Raw genomic sequence first — 21,850 nt, 5'->3', positions numbered from 1 at the left:
TTCCTTTGTTTGTTTTCCTCATTCCTATACGATTTGAACACTTTAATAAGAGAAGTATAAAGGCACTTCTACAACAGATATTGGTTAAACTTTTGAAATTCCTCCTGTCCCACTTTTTTTAGGAGCAGTGTTTTGCTGTATTTATTTTTTTTTGTCTCGGATGCCAAAAAAAAAAAAAATGCAGTTTAACTCCCATACCTAGAAAATCTACCCAATTAAGCCTTTTTCAACTTATTTTTACATTCTTTTACCATCAAAATATCTCTGCTAATGAATGCACTTCGCGTCATTTTTTCATTCCTTCAAACGTGGACATATTTTCTCATACAATCCTTAGTGTAGGTGGTTACAAGACATTCCTACAATAACCTATCTGTCTATTTACACACCTATGCATCGGTCTTATTTGTCTGTTAATCATGCGCTCACTCAATCAGTCTGTCTACCTGTCTATTTGAATATCTTTGTTTTGTCTCATTCATAAAACCACTTCTTCACTGATTCAGTATTCAGTATGTTTGTCGTCCACTCTGACTGTCTGGCTATCGTGGTTAATCAGTATTCAGTCTGTGTATGTGTGTGTGCGTGTGTGAGCGTGTGGGCGGATTGGGGGCAGAGAGCGTGCGTGTGCGTGTCTGTGTGCGTGTCTGTGTTTGTGTATGGCGGGAGAAACCTTCGAGTATAAGAGGTGAGGCAATCCTAACTTTGGAGAGACACACGCTGGTGGGAGGGGCGGCAACGTGCTGAAAATTGGTTTCGGTAAAATGCTCTTGACCAAATAGAGGAGAATAAACAAAACTGCGCGGGGCCCAAGAGAGCAATGGGAACAGAATTTGCTTTGTAGCCCCGGGGAATGAGCTATGTGAGAACCGGGGGGGAGGGAGGAGAGAGGGAGGGGGAGGACCAAAACAAACAAACCAATAAAACAACAACAACCCGTCAGTGAATTAATTCCTATATATGTGTGATCCTGCTACACCATATAAAAGTCAGGAGGTGGAGGAGAGGGAGGAGGAGCCAATAAAAAAATTAAAACCGAGTGAAATGAGTGGATACGTGTGATCTCTGCTACATCATAAAAGCGAGATTTCATGATTGGCGGGGCATAAGAATCGGCTCAGACCTTAATTCAATCCGGTCTTCGCTCAGCGGCCGGGAAGCATATTTACATTTTATTGGCTTCCCCGCGTCACATTAGCGGTAAGGCATGCACGGGGCCGCTTGAAAGGGAATCATGTGCCCAACAGCGAGATTGTAACAGGTGGCCGCGACCGTGAACCGTCAAGGGAAGGGGAAGAGGCGAGGGATTGAATAGGAATGAAACAGGGGACATACGATCGTAATTTTGGTTGGGAAGACTTAATATTGACACCGATAGAGACAGTTGTGGTGAAAACGAGTCTTGGCCCACACGAAAACGAGACACACCTGTGATTAGGGTCCACAGCCACAGAACCTTCCACAGATCCCTCCCACAGTTCGACTCGGCAACAAAATACTAAAGACTTTGAAAATATTTTGTAAGTTTGGCTGGAAAGATTCGTGTTGTCACCGATGAAAACAACTTTAGCGGATACTGAAGACTGTGGAACTACCTTTAAAGTTTGGTAGGTAAAACTCGCTCCACACGAAAACAATGCATACCTGTGTTTACCGGCACTTTCACGGGTCGACACGGAAACCAGATACTGAAGACTGTGGAACTACCTTTTAAGTTTGGTTGGGGAAACTCGTGATGTCACATATGAGAACAGTCGTGGTGGTTAAGGCTCTTACTCCACACGAAAACAATGGTGACCTGTGATTATCGACCATTCATTCTCTTCGACTCGGCAACAAAATGGTATAGACTTAGAAAACGTCTTAGTACTTTGGCTGGAAAGACTCGTGCTGACACCGATGAAAACAAAGTCGATGGATTAGACTTTAGCTTCCCAAAATATTAAAGATTATGGAGATATCTTGCGTAGTGTTCGGTGTTCATATAGAAGCTACGACATTTGAGGAAACTACACAGAGCTCTTTAGTATCTGGCGGCAAGTAGAAAGCCTGGGCGTTATGGAGAGTATTGATCGGTTTAAGGGGTTACAACACTGTTTTAAACTGAGGTACTGGTCCTAAGAGTTTCCCGTTGTGAAGATCGGAAACGGAGGATAATTGGGAGCATATGCATGTTAACCCTGATCTTATCGAATACTTATCTATCTGTCTTCTAATTTATTTATCTATGTCTGTCTCTATCTCTCAAATGTCTAATGACCAGCAATTACTTACTTGTACGTCTGTCTACTTTACTATCTATCTATATCTATCTATCAGTTAGTCCGTCAATAGTCACTCAATCGAGAAATCAATTAAACACTCTCTCTCTCTCTCTCTCTCTCTCTCGATCAAAATATATCTTTATCTTGTGTGTGTGTGTGTGTGTGTGTGTGTGTGTGTGTGTGTGTACGCCATCTGGGAGCTGTATACGCACACGTGACCTGAACGCTAAAGGCGGCGGCACTTTGCATTTAAGTCGAGGGTCTGCATTGCGTTAAGTCGAGGCTTGAAACGGATGGGGAGAAGGATGACCACCACAATGATGTTCTATCTACCTCTATCTGTCTACTTATACATTAATCTATCTATGTTTCTGTCTGTCTGTATGTATGTCTATCTATCTATCTAGTCGCTTACCTTTCTATTTCAAGATAAACAGACAGATACATGCATTAACAAACAAACAAACAAAAAAGGCACAGACCAACAAACCGATAGACAGGTAAATAGACAAATAGAATACAGGTAAAAAGATGCTGATAGATTAATAAAAAAAAAAACATACCTCAATCGCACTCCTATAATCATGCATACATATGTTATAAAATGGATGAATATATTGACTTACTTTTACAGCGGCACCTCCATAACGTGTATATATCCGACATCAAAACGTGGACGCCCATACAGATGCAGCCTCACTTTTCCCGGTTATGTGAGTCGTGACGGAGCATCGCGCGCGGGGATGGCGTGCGGCAGGGGCGGACGAGGTGTTCACAGGTACCCGAGGCAGGCGGGGAACATGTTTTTAATGGTCCCTCAAAGCGAGAAAAATGAGAAAAAAATCATCACTAACACAAACCATTTTATAATATATATCAAAGCATTTGTGATCAGTTTATGTTTCATCTATTTTTGGGGGTTTAAATCATGGCACAAATTTGGCCCGTCGCTGCTACACGGTAAAGCCACAAATTTGGCCCGTCGCTGCTACCGGGTTGAATTTAGAGGGTCCAAATTTGCTGGAGTGTTCCCTTTTTACGAGCAACAGTATCACACGAACGAGAATCTAACGACGATTTTTCATTTAGAAGGTTCAGTGTTGTCCGGCTGTGTGCTTCCTTTAGTCACTGGTTTTGATAATTACTCGAGCAAAATCATTACACGCGTTCAAACATCTAAGGACGGTTTTTCATTTAGAAGGTTCAGTGTTGCCCGACTATGTGATTCCTAGTCATTAGTTTAGATAATTACTCGAGCGAAATTATTGCACGCGTACAAACAGCTGAGAACGATTTTTTATTTAGACGATCCAGTTTTACCAGTGTGTCCTGTACCATTACTCCAGATAGTTCTTTAAGCAACATTACCACACGAATACAAGCATCTAAGGACGTTTTCATTTACTTTTCATCACTCATTCATAGCCACACACGACTGTCTAAAAACAAAAGGAAATAAAGGGAAATTCTTGAACGTGTATTCCCTTTTCACTGGCTGAGTGGTTAGCGTGCGGCCCTGGCATTCACGGCGCCATGGACAACGTCGGTTCGAATCCCCACGCTACTACCTGGGATTTTTCAGTCACCGCCGAGTGGCTTAAGACTACCCACATGCTGTCCAGAAGACCATCCATCAACCCAGACTCTAGAAGAAACCGTCCAGTGAATCAAGAATGAGTTCCGGGGGGCAGCATGAGCCAAGCATAACTCGTGCCACTATAAAAAAATGCCTGCGCCATGACGGGCTTGGGGCGACCACCATCCAGGCCCCTGAAGAAAGCCTATCTGCGCTTCAGTCAGAGATGTAAAAAAAACAAAAGCATTCAGGAACTTTTTATTTTTTAATTTTTTATCTAGAGGGTCTAATGCTGCCCCTGTGTGTATACCCTCTTCCCTAGTCCCAATTATTATTCAAGCGACGTATCACACGCTAACGAGACAACCCTCCAAGAACGATTTTTCATAAAGAGGATCCAATTTTGCCAGGGTGTGTATTTCTTTTTGAGTGGTCCAGATAATTATTCGAGTATGTCACACGTATACCCGCACGAAATCCTCAAAGTGGCAGGAGGATGTACACAGCTTCGCAAAAAGAGGAAACAAAATATAACAGGATTGGGAACATGAGTCTGTGAGAGAAAATTAGTATGCAGTCACTGACACGTGGGGGGCGTCCGCCATATCTTTAATTATCAGCGTATGATCCTGATTATATTCATGTGAAATGTATGCTTATGGTGAAGTAATATACTTTCAGATCTATAAGTCTATACATAATAGCAGGAAAAAATAAAATGTAGTTTTTAACATAACTCTCAATTTTTCTCTCATCTAATGACTTACGATGCTGAAAAAATTACCAGAGAAACTTAAAGCAGAATCCTAAATAGTCGTCCAAGGAAACTATACATTTTGCTTTTCTTAAATAATGAGAATTTTTTTCAATTTTGTTGGTGTATCTAAAGATATTTATTATTTTACGAGAATTGTAGCTTGAATAAAGAGAAAACGTTGGACAAAAAACTTGCGCTTTAGCTCCTCTTTCCAATGATGTTTTGTTTATTAAAATCGGTCAAATAGCGGCGAAGATTTTGAAGAAAAACTGAAATAATCCCGTTTTCTAAAAAGGAGAGTTAAAGTCCGCGGATTTATAGAGTTCGCCCTTTAACGTAGATGCCTTCCCGGTTGGTATTCTTTACTGAATTCCATTTTTGTTGTTGTTTTGTAGGACTCCGTGTGTCTGGTGGTGTTCTTTTCTTGAAAATCGAGCCGACGTGCGAAACTTATCTCTGGCTCCTCCGGGGTGATTGATGTGTGTGTCAGCTCTGCCGCCGCCAAGGCCATCGCAGATGCTAAAAATTTTAGTATGCCTCAAGATTCCAAACGAATATTCTTCTAGGCTATTTTCTACGCTGAAACATGACGATGTATGCACCTGCTTATGAATATAGCTTTTTTTTTTGGGGGGGGGAAGGGGGGAACTTTTTTTTTTTTTTTTTTTTTTTAGTGCCAGCCTACAGCGACGGTAGAATTTTCTGAGGGGCCTTGATAGTAGTCGGCCCCAGCCCGTCATGGTGCAGGCAAGTGTTTTATAGTGACGCAAGTGACGAGCGGAAGAGGGTGGGTGGTGGGAGTTCAGCCATAACTCTGTCATTTTTGCTTATTTCTTCATAATATTTTGCCACAAGCTAGCTGAGGCGTGTACGAAGACGTGTGAATTTTTTCAATTTTTCCGATTTTTTTGAAATATTAACGGCGGACGCTCCCCTTAAGAATGGTGCAACTGAGGAAGATTTTGTACTTATTATCAATCACTTAAAACCACCACCACTACTATCATGTTATTTTGGGTTCATCCATTTTTTATGAACGTATGATTTTGAGGGATGACTAATGACGAGGAAGGACGTTATATTATTAAGCCACTGATAAAAAAAACTAATATTATAAAAAAAAATAGATGAAGAAAGGAAAAAAAAAACGAAAGAGGATTAAAGGGGTGCTGGACGAGGCAGTTAACAGCCACACACGACAGTTAAAAGAGAACAGGAAATAAAAGGAAACTGAAACAAAGATAAAAAAACGGTGAATGCGATGTAGTTCTGTTCATGGACGTTCGTAAAAGCTCCTATTGTTTGCCTCTCGTGGAGCATTAGTAGCGGGAGTGAAGTGAGTGCAAATAAAAACAGTCTGCACGAGAGCAAGGTATGTTTGGCAATGGTAATAAAGTAAAGGCTTCGTGCGGCGGGCGGGTCACGAGAGGCTGCCATCAGGAGGGGAACGAAGACATCTGTGGCCACTCCTGCCGGCGGATTTTTTTTTTTTTTACGTCGTGGCATATTGCGCCGGTAGGCTTCTCCCCTGTGGATCCTGATGGTCGGCCCAAGGCTTCTTTCCGGTGGGGCCTGATGGTCGGCCCAGCCCGTTCTGGCGTAGGGGAGTGTTTATAGTGGCGCTATCTTGCATTGGCTCATGCTGCCCTCCCGGAGCTCATCTTTAATCCTAGAATCTAGAGTCCGGGTTGATAGTTGGTCTTCTGGACAGCATGTGGGTAGTTTTAAGCCACTCGGCGGCGGCTGAAAAATCCCAGCTTGGTGGCACCGGGCGGGGATTGAACTCGCGTCGTCCTGAACGCGGCGCCGTCACGCTATCCATTCAGCCACCGCCTCCCCAATGCATACACACCACACCCTCGTTTTTTATCTCTCTATTGCTGTGCGTGAAGGCTTGTGCCATATCCTTGTGTGGCCAGGGGCGGCACATTCCCGATCTCTCTACTGGCATATGGCTCCCACTCCTGCACAGGTTAGTTTACGTTAGGTTAGGTTAGGTATGGTAAGGTTTGATTAAAATGTGCCATGGTGACTCGGTGTGGGAATCTCCATAAGAGTATTTTCCAGCAATAGAGAGATAAAAAACGAGGGTGTGGTGTGCATGCATTGGGGAGGCGGTGGCTGAATGGATAGCGTGACGGCGCCGCGTTCAGGACGACGCGAGTTCAATCCCCGCCCCGTGGTTAGTTTGGGAGCTACAGCCGAGCATCTTCACTCAGGGACCACATACCGTCCAGGCGTCCAGTGAGCCGTGGTTGAGTCACCTCTAAAAGCCCTTTTCCACGGCTCCTTCCCCTATTTGGTTACTTTTCCTCACAGCAATGGAAGCAGTTCAAGGGCAAAAATAAATAAAAAGAAAAAATCTCGCTAGCACTGCGCCTATAAAAAGAAAGAAGAGAAGAGTGGCCAGCAGAGAGGTCAGCGGCGCCTGAACAGAAAAAAAAACCAGGACTCGCAGCAAAATATGTCTCTGGTTTCCGAGGTTTTCTTTTATCCTTTTTCTTTTCTTTTGCCTTTTGCTTTTTGGTGTTCTGGATTTCTCTCCATGTACAATAACACTAAAAAGTAAGCACCCTTAGCTATCGGTCTTCTTAATGGCCATAATCTGCTTTTCGTTTCGTCCTCTGCCACATTACATTTTACACATCTGACCGCGTCACCAACCTCAACTGCATGCCATTTCTCCTAAAAATAGAAAAGGATATAAACCAGTTTCATTAACCTCGGACTTCTAAAGCTGTCCTGATGCCATTTCGGAACCCACAAAAATGAAAAAGTGTATTTCAACGTGGCGAAGTAAGCTGAAACAATCTTTTTTTTAATGAACTGAAAACTTGCAATTCGATACCGCTGGCCGAGCTAAACTTGCCTGGCTGTAGTGGACAAAAGGGTAAGGATTAGAAACAGTGCAGTGCTTGACAACTCCGGGCATGTCATCAATGTCAGTCAGTCAATCAATGTCAGTTATGCTTTGCTCAACGATCACAATTTCGACTTTGGTTTGACATGAGAGGCGAGCACCGAGGATGGATGGTAGTGTGGCAGCGAGGCCTTCAAAGAGCAATGCTAAATCACGACGTCCGACCGAATTATTTATGTTAACCCATTGACTACGGATTTCCTACCAGAAGATATCACCAAGCTACAGTAATGGAACAAAAATGACTGCTACAATTCAATGAAGAAAATGTAAAGTCCTGCATCTTGGGAGGGGATATCCAGCATACCAGTACCACATGGGAAACACACCACTATCCACCACAGAGGCAGAGAGAGACCTGGGACTATATGTGACCAGGCTACCAGTGAAGGCCAAATCAGTGCCAATCGCAGCGGACGGGTTAAGATAGCACCGTTATCCTCAAAGAAAGGAAACCAATTATATAAGGACTGGGGACATGAGTGCGTGAGAGGAAGTATATAACCAATCATCGACTTAGTAACGTTGTGCTATTAGAGTGTTGTAGATTAACATGTTAGGATTCCACTCAAACCTTCAATGTGGGACGATGCACAAAAATTCGAAAATAAAAGGAAACAAAATATAATGTGATCGGAAATATGAGCGTGTGAGAGGGAACGTAAAAGCAATCCCTGACTTGGTAATGTTAATTGTGTAGTGAATTATCTTCTTGTACACTGAGCTCTTAGGTAACTGGTTCCGTTCGTCTAATTAGGAGGAGCACGCTGCCTCGCTCTCGCCCGGGGCCAAAGGCTTATCGAGGCCCTGGCCGGCTGTGTGAGGGCTTCGTGCTCAGCTCACGGGACGGGACAACAGAACTCTGCGCCTGCCTGTCTGGAGTGAGGCATCCGTTCATAATGAGTAGACAACAGTTACGTTCTATTCAGACTGATTTTCCTTTTGCGTGAATGTTAATAAGAACCCAAGGCATAACAAAATACAATGAGTCATCCGTTCATCGCTAAAATAGACAAGTTACGTTCTGTCTGTCTGGAGTGAAGCATCCGTTCATAATGCAGTAGACAACAGTTACGTTCTATTCAGACTGATTTTCCTTTTGCGTGAATGTTAATAAGAACCCAAGGCATAACAAAATACAATGAGTCATCCGTCTTTCATTAATTAGACAAGTTACGTTCTACAGACATTTGTTATGAGGTCGATTTTCCTACTGACAGAATACGAATAAGAAAAAAATAAAAAAATAGACGCAAAATAAGAAAAATACAATGAGTGTAAAGTTTTGTCATTATTCAGTCTTTATATTACAGCTTGTTCTTCATCATGGTTTTCTGTTTAAGTTCAGCTTAGTTATTCAAAGTCGAAATGCCTTTATTAAAACACCTTACACGTAGCCCTTAATCTAGTAATCTAAACACACACACACACACACACACACACACACACACCTGAATTTAATTTGAACCGAGTTTGCTCCAGTCTGCCGCCGCCGCCGCCGTGCACTTTACTCTTGCTCTCTCTCTCTCTGTTTTTATCCGACTTCGTTCATTGTTAGTACGCTTGTATGTACACGGACAAAAGACTTTTACTTTCATTCCGCATCGCGAGAGACGAGCTGTGTGTGTGGACGAACCCGTGACTCATTAAAGCCGGGCAGAGGCAGGTGTCAGTCACGTGTCCTGCCCTGCCCCCCCCCCCCTTCTACTCCCTCCTTCTTAACCCCCCTCCCCCCCTTTAAAGCTTCAGGTGTCGGGTGTTTATTCTTGCTATCAATAATGACCAAAACATTTTCACGGCGAACCCGACAATTGTGAAGGAAAGGCTTTTGAGCGGCTTACGGCAAATATGAAATAAAAGCATCACTCGGAACCATGTATGTTTCTTTCTTTTTTTTTTTCTTTTTTTTTTAACGTCTACGCCTATAGCGCCGGTAGGCTTGCATGAGGGGCCTGGATGGTGTTCGGCCCCAGCCCGTCATGGCGCAGGCAAGTATTTATAGTGGCGCCATCTTTTCTTGGCTCATGCTGCCCCCCGGAACTCGTTCTTGATTCACTTTTTTTTTTTTACAACTAAGGAGGCAGCTCAAGGGCACACAAAAAAACAATAATAAAAAAAAGCCCGCCAATCGCTACTCCCATAAAAGAATCAGAAGAGGTGGCCAAAAGCAAGGTCAAATTCGGGATGAGAGGTGTCCTGATACCCTCCTCTTGAAAGAGTTCAAGTCGTAGGCAGGAGGAAATACAGATGAAGGAAGATTGTTCCAGAGTTTTCCAGCGTGAGGGATGAAAGAGTGAAGATGCTGGTTAACTCTTGCATAAGGGGTTTGGACAGTATAAGGATGAGCATGAGTAGAAAGTCGTGTGCAGCGGGGCCGCGGGAGGGGGGGAGGCATGCAGTTAGCAAGTTCAGAAGAGCAGTCAGCGTGGAAATATCGATAGAAGATAGAAAGAGAGGCAACATCGCGGCGGAATTTAAGAGGTAGAAGACTATCAGTAGGAGGAGGAGAGCTGATGAGTCGAAGAGCCTTAGCCTCCACTCTGTCCAGATGAGCTGTGTGGGTGGAGCCCCCCCACACGTGAGATGCATACTCCATACGAGGGCGGACAAGGCCCCTGTATATGGATAGCAACTGCGTGGGGGAGAACTGGCGGAGACGATACAGAACGCCCAACCTCGAGGACGGTTGGACGGTTTCCTCTAGAGTCCGGGTTGATGGGTGGTCTTCAGGACAGCATGTGGGTAGTTTTAAGCCACTCGGCGGTGACTGAAAAATCCGAGGTGGTAGCGTGGCGATTCGAACTCGCGTCGTCCATCACGTGGTGAATGTGGTCCCAGCACGCTACCACTCAGCCACCGCCTACCCTACCTGTGTGTGTTTGAGAGTAGATATATGCGTCACAATAATTATCACCCAAGGAAATTAAGCCTTCAATAATTTTAACGTTATCTTTGTTGTTCTGTCATTGTGTTTGTTGTTCTATAATTCGTTACTCCCATATTTGAAGGTGTTTATGCTTTAGGGGTTAAAAAATAAACATCACAATAATTATTAAGCGTAGGAAACCATACTATCTTTCGGCCACTCCTCTAACTCTTTATAGGAGCAGTGAATAACGGGATTTTTTTTCATATTTGCTATCTTTTTTTATGCCCTTGAACTGACTCCTCTGCTGTAAAAAAAAATACCATAAACAACTTCAGCGTCATGTTTGTTGTTCTTTCATTTGTTATTCCTGAAGACTGCCTCGCACGCACGCTCCACCGAGATCAGGTGTATTGGCGGCCAAGACGATGCATATAATTATCACGCGTAGGAAACAATACCTTAAATAATTTCAATGTTATGTTTGTTGTTCTTTCATCATGTTTGTTGTTCTTTCATTTGTTATTCCTGAAGACTGCCTCGCACGCACGCTTCACCGGGATCAAGTGTACTAGCGGCCAGGACGATGCGTATAATTATCAAGCGTGCCTTTTTTTTATCTCCTGAGAATGTGGGGGATGACTTTTGAGGGTGAGATGCTTATAATATCTTCGTTCTTGTTTACTGTCTTCTAGTGTTATTCTTCTGCTATTTCGTCTTCCTTTTTTATCATCCTTATATTCCTCATCATTATAATCATTTTTCTCGTCTTTTTCAACAATACTAATCTATTTCAATGTTCTATTTGTTGTTCTTTCATCATGTTTGTTGTTCTCTCATTTCTTACTCCTGAAGACTGCCTCGCACGCACGCTTCACCGGGATCAAGTGTATATATATCGGCGGCCAAGATGATGCATATAGACAGGCTACTAACTTCACTCCCACACACACACCAGGACAGTGAGAACACCCGAGCACCGCGGAGCAATTAGCCCTCGCAATTCATTCAGGACGTTTGTCAACACTGCCTGCTATTTACTCTTTCCTCAAGACAATTAAGAACTATTCAGAGCACGGAGGAAGGAAGGAAACGAGAGAGTGGGAAAGCCTAAAAAAGAAGGATAATGACGGGAAAAACTGGTGTACCTAACAATGGGCGAAAGAGAAATATGGAAAGAACAAGAGATGTGCTTGAGTGGAAGCGACCCTTGGGTGGAGATTGAAGCCGTGACGGTCTAGTAGTAACGAATACATTATCCTAAAAAGACCGAAAATAGCGTGAAAAACAGCTTCAACAATCGGAGAAAGAGAAATATAGAAAGAACAGGAGATATGCGTGAGTGAAAACGATCCGCGCTTGGAGATTGAAGCCGTGGAGGTCTATACGTAGAAACGATCACATTAGCCTAAAAAGACGGAAAATGACGGAAATAACAGCTTCAACAATGGTGGGAAAAGAGAAATATGGAAAGAACAAGAGATATGCGTGAGTGGAAACAATCCGTGGATGGAGTGTGAAGCCTATCAGAAACGATCACATTAGCCTCAGGAGATGGAAAACGAAGGAAAAAATAACTGCAACAATGGGGGAAAAGAGAAGAATGAAAAGAACAAGAGATATGCGTGAGTGGAAACAATCCGTGGGTGGAGTGTGAAGCCTATCAGAAACGATCACATTAGCCTCAGGAGATGGAAAATGAAGGAAAAAACAACTGCAACAATGGGGGAAAAGAGAAGAATGGAAAGAACAAGAGATATACGTGAGTGGAAACGATCCGCGGGTGGAAAGCTGGCCACGGCGGTCTAGTAGAGGCGATCACATTAGCCATAACTTCCATCTAGACGGCCGCTGGTTGCTGGCGTTATGGGACCGCACGAGTTAGTGGACTTCGCATGAACCCAGCTGCCCGCGGCTGCTAACAAGAGGAACCAGCGCTTGCCATTCACAGAGTTGCAGAAAAGGAAACTCCACCGAATGTAAGAGAGACAGCAACAGTTACTAATGGAGGGTTTAAGATGAATAGCTTTAAGTTTTGCTGCCCCACTGCCTCTGAGGATGAAGAGAAACCAACGATTGCCATTCACGGAGTTGCAGAAAAGGAAACTCGTCCGAATATAAGAGAGAGACAACAACAGTTACTAATGGAAGCTTAATTAAGGCGAAAAGCTTGAGTTTTGCTGCGCCCCTGCCTCTGAGGATGAAGAGAAACCAACGATTGCCATTCACGGAGTTGCTGAAAAGGAAACTCCACCGAATATAAGAGAGACAACAACAGTTACTAATGGAAGCTTAATTAAGGTGAAAAGCTTTGAGTTTTGCTGCGCCACTGCCTCTGAGGATGAAGAGAAACCAACGATTGCCATTCACGGAGTTGCAGAAAAGGAAACCCAACGATTGCCATTCACGGAGTTGCAGAAAAGGAAACTTCGCTGAATGTAATGATAAAGCGTCGACAACTGATGGAGGCTTAAGACGAATCGCTTCAAGTTTTGCTGCGCCTCTGAAGTTCGTAGATAAGAGTGGAGTGGATGGTGGCTTTTGAGGATGAAGTGTTAATATATTCGTCTATGTTTCAAAGCTATCTGGTGTTTCCCTCAAGGCACGATTCTTGTTTATTCAGCAGTTTCTAGAAGATTGTGTGTTAGGCTTGAGGAGAATGTGACTTTTTTTTTATCTCCTGAGAATGTGGGAGATGGCTTTTGAGGGTGAGGTGCTTATAATATCTTCGTTCTTGTTTACCGTCTTCTAGTGTTTTCCTCAAGGCACGATTCTTGTTTACTCTGCAGTTACTAGAAGATCGTGTGTTAGGCTTGAAGAGAGTGTGACTTTATAACCTGCAGATTTTCTTGTTTTCTTATTACGCTGTCTTTCGATTTTGTCCTCCTCATTGTTGTTGTCTTCCTTTTCTTCTTTTATTTTTGTTCGTTTTCTTTCCTTTACTTTCTATGTCTTTTCTTCTGCTGCTTTTTCTTCTTCTGCTATTTCGTCTTCCTTCCTAGTACCCTCATATCCTCATCGTTATTATCATTATCTTCTTTTTCATCATCATCTTTTTTCTTTTTTTCCTTTTCTTCTTTTTCTTTCTCATGTTCTGTCTCCTTTTCTTTCTTCTTTTTCTTCTGTGGCTTTTTATTCTTCTGCTATTTCGTCTTCTTTTTCATCATCCTTATATTCCTCATCATCACTATCATTATCATCTTCTTATTCATCATTGTCATCTTCTTTTTCTTTCTCTTTCTTTCTTCTCTTCTTTTGCTGTAACACATTCTTCTGCCCATTATTCTTCCTTTTTAGCATCCTCGTCATCCTGATCTTCATTTTCTTCCTTTACCTTTTATTTCATCATTCTCATCCTCTTTTACCTCATTTAAACTTATCATTTTCATCTTTTTACTTCTCCTTTATCCGCAACATTCTCAGCTTCTTTTACTTCTTTATTCTCAACATCATAATCTCCTCTTGCTTCTTCATTCTAATTATCTTTGTCTTCTTATACTTCTTTGCGAGTGCTTCTACTTTGCCACTCCACTAGTAACCTTCAACACAATTATTATGCCGTGCGCGGAGTTGTTGTTCTTTTGTTTTTCATCACCTCCGTCTTTGCTTGTTATCTCCAGCCGTAAGATCGCCACCTGCTCGCCAACCTCTCGTCAGCCTTTCGTCACTCTATCGCCAGCCTTTCCTCAGCCCCTCGTCAGCCTTTCGCCAACCTCTAACAAACCTCTCGTCAACCTATCGTCAATATATCGCCAATCTGTCGTCAATATCTCTCCAATCTATCGCCAATCTCTCGCCATTCTCTCGTCAATCTCTGTCCAATCTCTCAACAATCTCTCACCAATCTCTCGTCAACCTCTCGACAATTTCTCGCCAACCTCTCGTCAATCTCTCTCCAATCTCTCGCCAATCTCTCGCCAATCTCTCGCCAATCTATCGCCAACCTCTCCCCAATCTCTCGCCAACCCCTCGCCAATCTATCGCCAATCTCTCGCCAACCTCTCGCCAACTTCTCGCCAATCTCTCGCCAGTCTCTCGCCAACCTCTCGCCAATCTCTCGCCATCCTCTCCGCCACCCCCGTGAACATACATATCCTACTTATCAACATTCAAAACATCCCTGTGAGTTAATGATGCTTTATAATTGTATCGTGTATCATGGTGGGAGATAATTATTACAAGGGAGAGGAAATTAAATAAGGTCATGTTTTTTTTTTTTTTTTTTTTTTTTTTTTTTTTTAGTATTTCATGAGCGGGTTTTCTTTCCATGGTTTCAACAATTTATTTAACATTTTTTATCGCATTGCATCCATATTTTTTGATTATCTCTTTTAATTGTATTTTCATTTATCTCGTCCCCTATCTATAATTTTTGCTATACATTTTAATTTTTTTACGTGTTATTTTTTCTATGTTTTGTTCATTTATTTACACTTCATTTAATATTTATTGCTTTTTTAAAAAGTATAACCTCCGGCCCTCGATTCCAAGGCTATTTTGTAACATTTTTAACCCATCGGATTGCAATCGGTAAATGTAAATGAGTCCTCGACATGAACAACAACAACATATACTAAAACAACAACATCGACAACAACAACAACAACAACAACAACAACAACAACAACAACAACAACAACAACAACAACAACAACAACGTCGACATCAACAACAACAACAACAACAACAACAACAACAACAACAACAACAACAACAACAACAACAACAACAACAACAACAAGTAAGGGAAGGTGGGGCAAATTAGCACAGGTGGTTAATATGGACCAGCCCGTTTTCTGTGTGTTTAGCTTCTGCCTGCTATTGATAAGGATACGGACTCACTCCTCGGCTCATTAGTCAGCTGTAACATCGGGGCAAGTCTGGACGCCGTCGTTTGTTTGTGTGAAAAATCCCAGAATATTTTCTCACCAGCTGATCTATTGGTAAGGGTCTGATAAAATCGTGTTTGTAGGAATACTGTGACTCATAATTTCATGTGTTATTGCATGATTCTTTGGTGCTACTCTGTGAATGAGTCTGACTACTGAAACATTCTTCTGCACCACCATTGTTCCGCTGAGATTGTTGTTAACATTTTCATCGCCCTTGGCGCAAAACGGCCCACTTAACAATTATAATTATTTTTTGCTGCTAACTAACTCACAACTTCACTGAACAAAGATAAGGACAAATTGTTCTCTATTTCTTTTATATGAATATTAATTTTATATTCAGGAAGGTAATGTCACTTTTCATTTGTGAGTTCATGTTGTTCATGCTACTGAGCCAAAGAACAATTATTTTTGTAATGCATTAAGAACTTTTATGTTCAGGAAGGTAATTTCACTTTCACATGTGAGTACTTTCATGAGAGTTCATTGGTGGTCATGCTATTGAGCCACAGATCATTTATTTATGTAATGGCATAAGAACTTTTATGTTCAGGAAGGTAATTTCACTTTTCATTTGTGAGTAGTTTATAAGAATTCATCGTTGTTCATGCTACTGAGCCTAAGAGCGATTATTTTCTAATGGAAGAACTAGATTATTTTAGCTTTATGTTAAGTACTCTTTCTAGTGTGATTCTCTATCAAAACGTATGTTTTGGCATGTTACCAAGCATTTCCATATGAGGGCCATTTTGCCCCATATGTGAGGTCCGTTTTGCCCCACCCATTGTACAAAATGGCCCACCTGTGGCTATTTTTTTTTTTTTTAATTCTCATGAGTAAAGGATCCAAAGCGGTTCTTCCAAAGAGAGTTTATTTTGTTTAATGATGAATAAAGATTGCAAAAACACCAACTATCTCTGAATATAGTACAAAATTGCTGCAAAATCTGGAGTGAAACCTTAAGGGTGCCGTTTTGCTCCACCTTCCCCTACTACAACAACAACATCGACGACAACAACAACAACAACAACAACAACAACAACAACAACAACAACAACATCAACATCAACATCCACTACAAAAACTACTGCATCAACTACATCCACTACAGCCACTACAACCACAACAAAAACAACTGCTCCTCCTCCTCCTCCTCCTCCAACTACTACTACTACTACTACTACAAAAAGGTATAGATTCAGTGGGGGGCATCATCCGTCATTACTTAGTCTTCGTCATCAGGCACAGACATCCCCGCGAAAACACCTTACTCCCTTACTAATAATGGCATCCCCTTAATTAAGAGAAACACACCAGTCCGCCCTCTAATTGGTTTTCCTTCCTGGTATTGATATCCTCCCGCATCTCTTCCACGCATTCGGTTCTTTTCCCAACCACGTATTATCATTCAGCAATGTCAAGCGAATAAACCGTGGACTGTAGTTTTAATTTCTGCTTTTTTTAGTATTTGCAGCAAGGCGGAGCGAGGGATAAAAAAAGTATTGCATGCCATTGATATTATTTTGACATGGCGTTCTTCACAGGGCAGGCAAACTATTCCTGTATATTGCGCTACAGTGATTTTTTTCTTTCTTTCCCGTGCCGCCCCCCCGTGCAGCCACGCGCCTCCTGCCAGCGGGCCGTCCCTCGCCGCTGGTGTTCCCGTCTCCTCGCCTCTGTGTCACGGTGGCCGAGGACTTGCCGCTCGGGACCGTTCTCAGCACCGTCACTGCCGCATACACTCACGGTCAGTTGGGGAGGAGGGAAAAGCAGCTTGATTGGGTCCTGTTTTTGATGTTTGTATGTTAGGAATGTTAATGATCCTGGTGGTATAGTATAGAAAGCTTAGAAGACAGAAGAAATTAGCGCCTTATCAGCTGCATACACGCTTAGTCAGTTTGTGTGGAGGAAAGGATTAAAGTCTCTTCTTATTGGCTGTTTGATAGGTTAGTAGTGTTGATGTTAGTGGTATAGTTTAGAAATGTTAGAAAATAGGAAGCATTAGATATATTCGTACAGCAAAATCAGTGGAAAACAGCTTAATTTAATCTCTTGTTTTTGACTGATAGGTTTGTAATGTTAATGGTGTTAGTAGTATAGCTTAGAAGACTTAGAAGCTAGGAAATATCAGATGCATTCATAAGCAAAAACGATGAATAGCGGCTTGATTTAGTCTCTTGTTCTTGAATATTTATTAGGTTAGTAACGGTAATGGTGTTAGTAGTAAAGTAAAGAAGGCTCAGATGATATAGGAGACAGATGATGCATTCGTAAAACAAAACAACGAGGAAGAAACTTTTGCTCGACTTCCCAAACGTAATGCATATTTTTATCCGGCTTTCTTACCCTTTCACTATCTATCTATCTATCTATCTATCATCTCCCTTGCCTTCGTCAGGGGAGGAGGTGAGGTACAACATCTCCGGCGGCAACACTGAGGGTCTCTTCCGCATCGACCAGCTCTCCGGCACCGTCACTCTGGCCGGCGCCCTCGACCATGAGCTTTGCGACAAGGTAAGTTCGGTTGTCTGCTTCCACCCTAACTGCCGCGTAACTACTCCTTGAAGAACTTATCGCCACTAACTCGCCTTAAGCTGGAACCTAATTAAACCCCGTCTGCTGTTGTCTTTCCTTTAACTCCTTCGTTTGAGTTGAGTTTCTGAGCCACGTGCGTTCGTTGGGGGGGGTGATGAGGATCCTTAGGTTAGGTTAGGTTAGGTTAGGTTAGGTCTTCATCGTGCATATACTAAAAGTTGTTCGTAGAATTGAGTTTCTGAGCCTCGTGCGTTGTTTGAAGGGGTGATGAGGATTCTTAGGTTAGGTTAGGTTAGGTTAGGTTAGGTTAGGTTAGGTCTTCATCGTGCATATACTAAAAGATGTTCGTAGAATTGAGTTTCTGAGCCTCGTGCGTTGTTTGAAGGGGTGATGAGGATTCTTAGGTTAGGTTAGGTTAGGTTAGGTTTTGGTTAGGTTAGGTCTTCATCGTGCATATACTAAAGGTTGTTCATAAAATGTCTGAGTGTCTAGTTGGAAAGGTATAGAGGATAAATATTTTCTGTAATTTTTAACGTTTCGGGTACTTTCTTCAATCGTGCATACAGTGGCGGTTGGTAGAATAATGTCTCAATGTGTAATCGAAATGGTAGAGGGAACCAGGAAATGCGCTGTGATTCTTTTCTGTAACTTTTAACGTTTCGAAATCCATTACTTGTACGCCTTTTTTTTCTAGAGTGGCGAGATGATTCGAACGTTCGCTCAGCCATCAATTGCTCTCTCGCTCTTCGTTTTTCGGGACACCTTTGATTTCTTTGAGTTTTATTGCCCTTCTCTTCCGCCGTGTTGGTTCTTTTCGGAGATTGCGCGGAGGCTGTGCTAAATTAGTTTCGGGTCTGGTCTCGATGAAACGCTTTGTGATTATCTCTTTGCCCGGCGGAAATGTACCCTTTTGCTGCTGCTGGAAGGCACGGAAGCTGAAAACGAGTAACACTGATTTATTTTTCATTACATAATAAACAATTACTGTACGTAGTTAATTAGTGTTGCAGCGATTTCCTGTAGTGCACTGATTGCTTTAATGACGAACGAAAAGTGCAATCATAAAAGGTCTACTTCATCAAAAAGAAAAAAAAAGTGTTCGAAAATCATACAGTACAACAGATTTTCATCCTTATTTTTGTTTGCTCTAAGGTTCTGTTGTGGTAATGCTGTAATGATGCCTCTGTTTTATTCATCATCATAAGGCGTCATTCCATCCTTTCTTGCTATCATGATGTTGATTTCCATAATTTCATAAAGGATTTCTTTTGGTTCCCTAACACCCTCGTCAATAGAGTTCGGAGGTGATAAACGTCATTCTTTTCTTTGATTATATTAGTTTCCCTGCGTACGCAATACAGACTTTCGCTTCTCACATCAGCTATTTCTAAAGGCCAAAGAGGGGCTCAGTCGGGTTCCAATGAGTGTTTCTTTAGGTTCACGGTACAGAAGAAGAGTCACACTACCACCAGGGTCATAAAACTACTGGAAATGCTCACAACTCCTACGAAAGTCGTGTCAAATATGTGTTCTTGGTCAGCGATATGTCTGATAATACGACCCAGAGCCTTGTGTAAGAAGCCTTGTGGCCTGTTTCCCTCAGCACGAGTTGGTGGTGACCGCCGAGAGTGGGGGCCGCGCCGCCCTCACGGTGCTGGTTGTGCGTGTGGAGGACGTTAACGACAACCCGCCGACGTTTCTCGTTCCTGATCAGCGGCTCACCATTGTTGAAGAGGACGACAGGGACCTGCCAGCCATCATCGCCAAGGTGGGAAGGGCAGCGACTCGGTGGGGGCGGGGGCTGCGAAAATTGGTGGTGAACATGAAAGTGTGTGAGGTTTGTCTTATGTACGTCATGGATTAGAAGAGACTGACGACTTGAATGATTGGTCGCTGAAGTGAATGATATGCAGCACTCAAATGATCTTAACCCGGTAACTGCGGGGATCATGTTTCTTAAAGGTCCCTCTAAGCGAGAAAAATGAGAAAAAATCATCACTCACGCAAACCATTTCATAATATATATCAACGCATTTGTGATCAGTTTATGCATCGTCTATTTTGGGGGGTTTATATCATGGCAAAAATTAGGCTCGTCGCTGGTTCATGGTAAAGCCACAAATTTGTCCCGTCGCTGCTACCGGGTTAAAACAAACACCGTAAAAGATTAAGTAAAAAATGTGTAGGGAGTTATTTTCAAGCTGTTTTTGGAAATCTCTAAATCCACTATTATCAGCGACTTAGAATAGTAAACAAACTGAGGGCTGATAACACGACGAAGACACAGTGATGGCGGCACGACAGGCGTAATCAGTGCACGGGATAATGCGGGGTAATGTGTCCTTCCACGGAGTGACTGGCTTGCTGTCGGCACCTCACACTAGTCTTGCAGGATGAACATACGTATATAAACAGTTGAATTCCGGCAGCCAGCCAGTAGGGGAAATGTGCACTGCAGAGGCATGTTGATTAGGAGGTAGTGCAGGAAGATGATAGGGAACCAAGGCAAGAGCGAAATATATGATGTGCGTACATAAATGAGAATACTCACACATGCACACACACACACACACACACACACACACACACACACACACACACACACACACACACATCAATCTGTTAGGATATCTATCTATTTATCTATATCTGTATCTAAGTCTATATCTACCTATCTATCTATCTTTTTTTATTTTTTTATGGTAAGGCTAGCAGTTATAAGGCAAAAATATATGTATATAAAAAAATCCCACTAGCACCGCTCCTATATCCATCTCTCTGTAGGCACATATAGGTACATAAACATACATTGTTATTTGTTTGGCGTCGCTGCGCGGCCCATTAATCTTTACTGTAGCGGGACAATGCCGACGCTCACGGCCGCTTAGCAATCACTGTGTGCCGTCAGTGGGGTCCGATACACTCACATTCATGCATCACCTATTCCAAGCTCGCCTCGCCTCGCCCCGGTGTGCCAATCAGAAAACCAATTATTTCATAATTGCTCTTTTCCTGTAAGTATTTTATCATTGAAATTCTCCTGATGGAAGGGAAGACGAGGGGGAGGTGACGCACGTGATAAGTGATGAAGAAAGGGAAGGCAGCCAAGGAGATGCATCTATAAAGATGATTTGTTTTTTATCGATATCCTTACAATACCCTTAAGTGCAGGACCTCGGGACTGGCATTTCTATGGTCTAAATCAAAATATGTTTAGAACGAATTAAAGTTATTGTCTCCCTTTTGTTAAGTTTGTCTTTCCACAGCAGTCGTTCGAAGCTTGAGGGGCTTGTGTTATCTGCCCACAGGATGCGTCTCACGAGTGGCCACACACCAAGAGCAATGCATAAAATAATGATAAAATTATAACAATAAGTGTTGTGCTGCCAGAAAAGGTCGTTTTGAGGAGAATGTGACGTTATTTGCTATACACAAAGTTTACATCTCTCATAACTGTTTGTTACTCCTCTTGTAAAAAAATGTTGATGGAAACCAGTTTCTTCAACATGTATTCGTTTGGGATTAGATAAATCACGAGAGAGAGAGAGAGCTGAAGAGGAAAGTTCTTTTTGGAAAAGAAAGAAAGAAAAAGCCCAAAACCAGACAGGCACAATGCAAGGGCCCAAGGTGTCTGCAGAGGTCTCGTGGCGGCGGGACCAGTGCACGCCGCCCCGCCGCGCTCCACATACAAACCATGTTCATGATGTCGTTTGGGCTCGTGAGACATCCTTCTTCAGGCCGTGTGGTCATTCGTTTTTCAGTGACGCCTCTCGGTCAGCCTCTGACAGTTACATATGATTATACTGCTTCTACAGCAGTCAAAACGACTACAACAAAGACAACGACGATTATAACAACTATATTTACAACTACTACAACAGAAACTACAATAATTACAACAGCATCTAACAACAACTACTGCAGCTACAACAACAACAACAATAACTGGAAGAACAACCACAACTATAGCTCCTACTACTTCTAAGGATAATCATAAGAAGAATACTGATAATGGTAATAATGATAAAAATAACAGTAAA

The 21,850-nt window shown here is 42.4% G+C and overlaps 1 protein-coding gene across 3 annotated transcripts in view; it reads left to right on the top strand.

The window, feature by feature from the left end:
• Nucleotides 1–21,850, top strand: part of LOC127009559 (putative neural-cadherin 2) — a 93,739-nt gene that overhangs the window by 28,238 nt on the left and 43,651 nt on the right. For all 3 annotated transcript variants that reach the window (XM_050882745.1, XM_050882744.1, XM_050882746.1), the window contains exons 3-5: nucleotides 16,894–17,022; nucleotides 17,674–17,789; nucleotides 19,414–19,578. In XM_050882745.1, the coding sequence (XP_050738702.1) occupies nucleotides 16,894–17,022; nucleotides 17,674–17,789; nucleotides 19,414–19,578 (410 nt within the window). The remainder of the gene's footprint in view (nucleotides 1–16,893; nucleotides 17,023–17,673; nucleotides 17,790–19,413; nucleotides 19,579–21,850) is intronic.

The sequence above is a fragment of the Eriocheir sinensis genome, chromosome 41 (assembly GCF_024679095.1).
Source record: "Eriocheir sinensis breed Jianghai 21 chromosome 41, ASM2467909v1, whole genome shotgun sequence".
Lineage (NCBI taxonomy): Eukaryota > Metazoa > Arthropoda > Malacostraca > Decapoda > Varunidae > Eriocheir > Eriocheir sinensis.
The sequence above is the reverse complement of the archived record's forward strand: the minus strand, read 5'-3'. Positions and strand labels throughout refer to the sequence as shown.